At 47.0% G+C, this 8,731-nt stretch overlaps 1 protein-coding gene across 1 annotated transcript; it reads left to right on the forward strand.

The window, feature by feature from the left end:
* Positions 1–203: 203 nt before the first annotated feature.
* Positions 204–1,139, forward strand: LOC102443704 (olfactory receptor 51G2-like). The gene has a single exon (XM_006113136.3). It carries the CDS (start codon positions 204–206, stop codon positions 1,137–1,139), a length of 936 nt encoding a protein of 311 aa, XP_006113198.3.
* The last annotated feature ends 7,592 nt before the right edge of the window (positions 1,140–8,731 follow it).

An 8,731-nucleotide genomic window follows, 5' to 3' on the forward strand; every position in this document is an offset into this window, starting at 1 on the left:
GCTACTGTGGTAGATGGACTGCAGGTCTGATCCAAGCTGGCAGTGCCTGTCTTGGTACCTATGGCGGAAAACCAAGGCCATGCTTTTCTGATTTTCTTTCAACTCCTGGGAGTCTCTAGATTTGCACCATGTCTCATCTGGATTCCTGCTTTTTTCCTTTCAGGAATGAAAGCTGGAAATTCCCTGGACCTCTCGGGTACATTATGTTGGCTACCAATGACACCAAATCCCATTCTGCAGTTTTTCTTCTCACCGGAATACCCCGGCAGGAAAATGTGCATCTCTGGATCTCTCTCCCCTTCGGCTTAATGTATCTGATTTCCCTAGTAGGCAATTCATTCCTTCTGTTCATTATAAAAACAGACCCAACCCTCCATGAGCCCATGTACATTTTCCTTTCCATGTTGGCCCTTACGGACCTTGGCTTATCGATAACCACCATGCCAACAATCCTGGGCATGTACTTGTTTAATTCTAATGAGATCAGCCTCGATGCCTGTTTTGCCCAGGTCTTTTTCATCCACACACTTTCATTAACTGAATCCTCTATACTGCTACTGATGGCTTTTGATCGCTTTGTTGCCATCTGCAACCCACTGAGATATGCTTCCATCTTAACTCCACCGAGAATAGCCAAGATGGGGCTGGTATGTGTGCTGAGATCGGTGGCCCTAATATTCCCAGTCCCTTTTCTCCTGAAACGATTCCCATACTGTCGAGTCAATGTCCTCTCCCATTCCTACTGCCTGTATCAGGAGGTCATGAAGTTGGCTTGTGCGGACATCACCGTCAACAGTATCTATGGTTTCTCTGTAAAACTCTTAACAGTGGGATTGGATGCTCTGCTCATCTTCCTCTCATATGTGATGATCCTCAAAACAGTGCTGAGCATCGTGTCCCACACGGAGAGCCGCAGGGTCCTGAACACCTGCGTCTCCCATCTCTGTGCCCTCTTGCTCTTCTACATACCTGAGATTGGTTTGTCTGTGATACACAGATTCGGGAGTAGCTCTTCTCACTTGCTTCAGGTTCTCTTTGGATATGTCTACCTACTCATCCCACCCCTGATGAACCCAGTCGTGTACAGTGTGAAAAGCAAACACCTGCGTGCAAGGGTCATCAGGGTGTTCATCAAATGAAGAGTCAATTCAGCATCTGGCTTCATCATTGGTGACATGGGAGATGAAAATTACTGGGCATGGCTACCTAACGTGCCCTGGACCCTTCCCTCTGAGACAAGATGAGCTACTCATCCCCACTCTACATGGAGAGCTTCTGGCAGGGTCTAATGCTTAGAACCATGGGAGAGAGGCTGTCCCCACTCACACGTGAGACAGGGCGGGGCACTGGGGAAAGAGACTGAGGTAAACAGAAAATCCAATTACAGTAGCAAGGTTTTTTTTTTAGAGACTGGAAAGAGCTCTAACCTTCCTGATTAACACCACATAATATGTCTAACCAGTGCATGTTGGGGAAAAGGAAATGCTTAAAAGAAGTACTCAGGATCTTTCTCAGGGACATAAGGTGACACGCCACATTTATTGACAATATAACAAAGTAGCATATGAATTTTTACACACACACACATACACACACACATCTTGCTGATGGAATAGTTACCAGTCTGTTGCTCAGCACAACCTATTGGCCAGATAGGATGGGTGTGAGGAAGGAGCCGGGTTTATGTCAGTCCGGACTGATGACTCTCCTGGTCTTGATCTTAGCAGGACAGAACCCGAAGAATCATACAAGCCATCCCTTTATAGGACTTTCCTTCCATGCAACTCTATGCATTTTGCCTCATCAGGACTTAGTCATTTAGCATCACAATCAATCTTCCTAGGACATGTGCTTATTGGGAAGAAGTTGTTCTCCCAGTCATCTGATATAAGTATACTGACGACCCCTCGGGGGGTGTTGTCTTTCCGGTGAAAGTTGTGATTGGTTCCCTATCAAGGAGTGCTTGCCACTAGCTTCAGGTTTCGTCAGCCTGCCCGGGAAGTCTGTGTCTTCGGTGTGCTTTGATTATTATTTGGTGCTTCTGAGTCTCCAGCCCCTCCTCTGACCGTTTACACATGCAGTGGCCTTCACACTTCTCTCTTCTAAAATATTCTCTCTCTCATTCACACAAACAATACATATAGGCTGTGTCTAGACTGGCAAATTTTTCCGCAAAATCATCTGCTTTTGCAGAAAAACTTGCCAGCTGTCTACACTGGCCTCTTGAATTTCCGGAAAAGCACTGACGATCTCATGTAAGATCGTCAGTGCTTTTCAAGAAATACAATGCTGCTCCCGTTTGGGCACAAGTCTTTTTCCGAAAGACTTTTGCACAAAAGGGCCAGTGTAAACAGCACAGTACTGTTTTCCGCAAAAAAGCCCCAATCGCGAAAATGGCGATCGGGGCTTTTTTGCGGAAAACTTCATCTAGATTGGCCACAGACGCTTTTCCGCAAAAAGACCTTTTGCGGAAAAGCATCCTGCCAATCTAGACGTGCTTTTCCGAAAATGCTTTTAACGGAAAACTTTTCCGTTAAAAGCATTTTCGGAAAATCATGCCAGTGGAGACATAGCCTTACAGAATTGCAGCATGGAACTTCTAAGTCACTTTAGGATACTAACATCAAACAGAGCTGCAGCTAAGTTAACAAAGCTGCTTGTCTGAGGCCTACATCTTGTATTTAACTTTAATCCAAACTTTTGCTATAACATACATTTATTACAACTGACTTATTAGTTTCAAAATTCCATCCAGTGCTACAAAAATATCCCTAGGAACAGGTTATCTCAAAGTTGCCTGTTGCAGGGCTTCTTCCACCATCCTCTGCAACATGAAACTGGCCACTGGCTACTGGGCTACATGGACTTGGGGTCTGATCCAGTCTGGCAGTGCCCCTCTTCCTGTCCCTAGGGTGTGGGTCCTCCAAGAGGGTTCACAATCTATTTGGAGATGGACATGGGAATCTTTAGAGAGAAAAGAATAAACCTTCCTGGGCATGGGTTTGTTCCTGTACCCTCGAGAAGTCTTCTTTAAAATACAGCCAGCTCTCCTGGACTCCTTTCTCCCTCATATTAGTCTCGGGGGAAGGGAGATGGCTGAGTGGGGGCACAGAGTCACACAAAAATAGAGGGCAGGACAGATGGGGATTAAGGATGTGGATGCCTGATGGGTGGTGGAGGGAAATGTATAGGCAGGGCTGATTTGCCTGACTGAATGAGAGAGGATAGGGTCTGAATGGGATTAACTTCCTAACAGTCCCTCTCCCAAGAAAATCTGTTCCATTCTTTCCCACCCATGCCCAACAACCTTCCAAGTTCACACCAGACACCTTTTCAGGAATTTCTTCCTTGTCCCTCAGCTCTTTCATTACCCCTGACTACCCCAAACCTTTGCATTACAGGAAATATGGCTCTGTACCATCACTTGCATGAATGACTACTCCAAATTCTGCATTTATATATCTAGTCAGGAATCATTTTGTCCAAAATATTTTCTGATTGTCTGTGTTATTACAGAAATACTTGCTGACAGGTCATTTGAAATAATCGAGCAAACAATTGAAATGAGTGTGATTTCATACTGTTTTTGACAGATAAAATATGTAGAATTTTGGATAATTTGAAAATATTCTGTGCAAAATTCTTAAATGTTTGGTTCAGAATGTCCCCAGGAGTAAATTTGAATTGGAGCTGAGCTGGAAAACAGGCTGCAGTAAGATGAGGGCCTAAAATATAAGCCACAGGCCTGGTATGAGACCTGAGGCCTGGCCAACAAAAGTCAAGACTTGCTAATATAAATCAAAGTGAAGCCATGAGCAACAGGCAGGTGCTAGTAACAGGCCGGAAGCGCATTCCAGAGGGATGGTAACAACACTTCATTAAGAAATGTCTTGGTACCGGCACTCTCCTCACAGATAACAGGGATATGCTGACTTAGGCTCTGGACCAAGTGTAAAATGACACCATGATGAATAGAGATGTTTTGATCGAACCACTAGGTGCAAGGTAATGGGCGGTATCTAGCTAACCACATATATCAGGAGTGATAAGTTGTTTGTATCTGTGTATAAAGATGTGTCTTGGAGAGGCTGTCTTTGCCCGGCCTGGGGGGCAGTGGGATCTTCCACTGACTGTGCTGAGTCCATTGTAATGAGCATAGATCTGTTAGTCCGACTGTAGACATCTGATCCAGGGAAGCTAGCACCTAGTTTTGTTTACTCTAATCCTGGACAGGTGCCTTAAATCCTTGTCTAATTGTGAGGTCTTTGGGGGCTCCGTCAGAGTCTGCTGCACCTGCACAGAGCCAGCACAATGCACAGGGTGAGCACACCCACAAACACAGCTGAACGGTTATCATCACTGGACATACCAGTTAGCACACCACACGGGTGACTTCTGACCACACATGGTAACCCCCCCACCATGAAAAATATTGACCCAAATTAAATTGTTTCCTTATTATCCATATTTGGGGGTGAATTTTCACAGAAAACAGATCATTTTTTTCTGAAAGTTCAGCTGCTAGGATGCTGCTCAGATCCCCAGAAAAATTGGATGCTTTCCACCTGCCTCTCCCTCGAAATGTAAATAAAGGTAGCACTGACTGAATCTATTGCAGTACTCTGGTGCCTATAGAGCTAGCCAGCTTGCTTACCTATATATAGATGCATTGGAGAGGGTCCAGCAGAGGGCAACCAAAATGATGAGGGGGCTGGAGAGCATGACCTATGAGGAGAGACTGAGGGATTTGGGTTTGTTTAGACTGCAGAAGAGAAGAGTGAGGGGGGATTTGATAGCAGCCTTCAACTTCCTGAAGGGAGGTTCCAAAGAAGATGGAGAAAGGCTGTTCTCAGTACTGACGGATGGCAGAACAAGATGCAATGGTCTCAAGTTACTATGGGGATACTTTAGGTTGGATATTAGGAAAATCTGTTTCACTAGGAGAGTGGTGAAGTATTGGATGGGTTATCTAGGGAGGGGGTGAAATCTTCATTCCTAGAGGTTTTTAAGTCTCGGCTTGACAAAGCCCTGGCTGGGATGATTTCGTTGGGATTGGTCCTGCCTTGGGCAGGGGGCTTGACTTGCTGACCTCCTGAGGTCTCTTCTAGCTCTATGATTCTATGAATATCACTTTTCTTATGCATTTCCATTGCCTCATGGGTTTAATTCTTAGTTTTATTAGAAAAGGTTTTAGTAGATGTATATTCAAGTAGTTTGGCTGTAATGGTGATGGTGAAGAGGAAGATGATGGCTGGCATTTCCGGTTTCTGTACAAGGGATGGCGGGAGTGTATGGAATTGCAGATGTGCATTCGGTAGCATCTATTTTATTAAGCTGGGATGTTTGCGCCAGTGCTAAATGTATTACTAAACTATATTAAAAAGAGTTGCTGTAGTATGAGTGTTGCAGCTGGGCACATCGGGGCTCCCAACTACAGAATCATTTCAATAACACCAGGCCTAATCTGGGGACAAGGACCTGTCAACTCACAAAGTGATAAGTGGGGATTCTTAAATAATCTACATCATTAATTCAAAATCTAAAGAGCAGGCAACAACTCTGGAGAAGGAAATATTTACAAATCCTGCCCAGTCCATAGCTGGGGTACTGGGCTCTTCAGCCATTCTATCCAGCCTTCCCATTTCTCTTCAGGTCCCTCCTCATTGCCTCTCCAGCAGATGCTGTGGCAGTGGCTGCTGTGAGAGGCCCTGGTAGAGCATCTCTGATGAATCTCTGATAGCAGGGGGCTGGAGAGGGTCCTGAGGCAGCTGTGGAGGCCCAGAGATTGTGGGTGGCTGGGCCTGGCTACCAGTGGATCACTGAGACCTTTGCCTAACTTTGGGGATCACTGGGTCCAGAGACACGCTCTTTATTCATCTGGGAGAATTGTGAGATAGGATGATCACAGAATCATAGAATACTAGGATTGGAAGGGACCTCGAGAAGTCATCGAGTCCAGTCTCCTGCCCTCAAGGCAGGATCAAGTACTGTCTAGACCATCCCTGATAGACATTTATCTAACCTACTCTTAAATATCTCCAGAGATGGGGATTCCACAACCTCCTTGGGCAATTTATTCCAGTGTTTGACTAACCCAACAGTTAGGAACTTTTTCCTAATGTCCAACCTAAACCTCCCTTGCTGCAGTTTAAGCCCATTACTTCTTGTTCTATCCTCAGAGGCCAAGTTGAACACGTTTTCTCCCTCCTCCTTAAGACACCTTTTTAGATACCTGAAAACTGCTATCATGTCCCCCCTCAATCTGCTAGTTTCTAAACTAAAATAGAGAGGGAGATGTCATTTAATATAGTCCTCTGCGGCTCCAAGCAGGAATAAGTATTATATAGACCACCCCCGACAGGTGTTTGTCCTAACCTGGTGATTCTCCAGGTGATTCTACAATATACCTCGGCAATTGATTCTAGTGCTTAGATGCCTAGGTGACGGTTAGGAAGTTTATCCCCTACTGGAATGATCCAAGGGAAATGTCTCTCTGCAGGGCCTGGTGGCATCTCCCTTTTCAGGCCTGCACTCTGGGTTTGTATTGCAGCAAGATCACTTGGCAGCCCCTGCGATAGCCATGTGACCAATCAGACTCATCAGAAAAGGGCTGACAAGCTCGGATTCCAGGAACCGAGCCTGCAGCAGGGGTGGTGCTGCAAACCAATTGTTTAGCATCTCCACCTGTTCCGTAGGATTTGGTCTCCTGCCGTTTGCCGTTGCCTATGTTGGGGTTAAAGCTGGTGGACAGGAAGCCAAGCAGCTGAGGTTCCCAGATGGCCAAGTGGCCCCATGGGAAGATACAAACATGCTGCATAAAGGCAGTTGCCTCCCTAGCTGAACACACACTGCCTGCTGTACATGCAACCTCTCCGATGACTCCTTGTCCCTGAAGGAGAAGACCTCTGGTGCCAGCGGCTCCCTTCTAGCAGGAACTGGGTACGTTGGCAGGTTTCACTGTCTGTAACATGCCAAGTGCAGGGCGAAGGCTGCAGGCTGTTTGCATTGTCAGATGTTCTGTGCAGCGGCAGAGGACTCACCTGGGCTGCCAAGGTGATTCAGTGACAGAGCTGGAGGGCAGGAAGAATGAGGGAGTTTGGGAACCCACCCCTCCATCTGCCCATGCTCTGCAGTGGGTTATTCACAGAAATCTCACATTCTAAGTGTGCTCAGCGTGTTACCACTCTCACCCCCACCCAATACCCCAGAAAGTCTCATTCCCAGAGGGGCTGTGTGCTCTGTACCTGACCCCGCCAGGGGCTGAGTGAGAGGTGATAACATGGAATTTTAGTGACTCCTTCCCATCTGGCCTCAGATGGATGGAATGCTTGAAATTTAATCAGCAAATACATTTTCAAAGGTTTGATTCTCTGGCTTGATTGTGAGGGCAGGAACTCAGAGCTGCATTGCTCTGTGGTAACAGGTCCAACAGGTAACATGTTCCTGACTGGCTGGGGGCCCCAGCACATCTGCCCTGTAAACACCCATAGAGATACAGGGCCACTGGCATCTCTGCCCATCCGTGGTCTCCAAGTGCCACATGTCAGGCCTTGGACCGGGCCCTCTCATAGGATGGAATCCCAGAGTCCTCCCACCTTCAGACTGGACTCTGTTCTGCCATGCATTGTGGGTCGACTGTGCTTGACCAGCAGGTCCGACTGGGTTCAGCCCCTGTGGTTCTTCCCTCTGGGAGGCTGTGGCTAGTGGTGAGACAGGTGACCAGCCGGCCCTTCTAGAACCTAAGTACCATTTAGTCTGAGCAGCAGGAGTACAACTTAACATGGGAGGTTTTCAAACTGTCTGTACATGTCTGACCCAAGGCCCTTCCACTGTGCCCTTCCAGAGGTGTCGATGCCTGTCAGTCTGAAGAGCTTCTCAGCAACAGCTGCTCCACCTCTGGACAGGCTCCCAGCACTGGCAGAACAAGCTGGGTGATGTGACTGGAGCCCGGAAACAGGCTCTTCCCAGCTTTTAGGTCTGGTCTGGTCTTCAAACACCCTGAAGTGCTCATGGAGCGATGGATTTTCTAGGGCTGCTGCTTTCCTTCCTGCTTGTTTCCCAGAAGCCAGCTCTTAAAATAGAAGAGCCAGACTGGTTTCACCCCACACAGCTAGAATGTAGACATCCCAGTGGCTAACCCATTACCCCTCGTCAGTAAGCGTTGCGTGAAGTGGGTGTAACTCACACATTCATTGAGGCAGTTCAATGCCATGTCTGTCCCAATGGCATCCCGGGGGGCAACATATTTTATGAAAACAGGACATTGGCATTCAAAGAGAGACGGAGAGGGTGAAAGAGAGAGAGTGAGAGTGAGAGAGGGAGTGAGGATGAGAGCTCTAGAGAGAGCTAGAGAGTGAGAGAAAGTGGATGAGAGAGTGAGAGAAAGAATGAGAGTGCTAGAGAGAGAGAGAGAGAGAGAGAGAGCAAGAAAGACAGAGAGTGTGAATGAGAGAGCTAGAGAGAGAGAAAGAGAGTGAGAGAGGTTGAGAAATTATGAGAGTGAGCAACAGAGAAAGGAAGAGTGAGAGAGGGTGAGAGAGAAAGAGAGAGAAAGGAAGAGAGAAAAGATGAGAGAGAGAGAGGGAGACAGGGTGAGAGAGAGAGAGAAAGGTTGAGAGAGGGAGAGAGAAAAAGGATGAGAGGGAGAGAGAGAGAGGATGAGAGAGAGAGAGAGAGAGAAAGGATGAGAGAGAGGGAGAAAGAGAAAGGTTGAGAGAGGGAGAGAAAGGAT

Source organism: Pelodiscus sinensis, chromosome 1 (assembly GCF_052426305.1).
Source record: "Pelodiscus sinensis isolate ZL-2025 chromosome 1, ASM5242630v1, whole genome shotgun sequence".
Classification (NCBI taxonomy): Eukaryota; Metazoa; Chordata; order Testudines; family Trionychidae; genus Pelodiscus; species Pelodiscus sinensis.

What these genes read in the sequence shown, in the direction of transcription:
- LOC102443704 (XM_006113136.3), top strand. Translation starts at nt 204, where the DNA reads ATGTTGGCTACCAATGACACCAAATCCCATTCTGCAGTTTTTCTTCTC.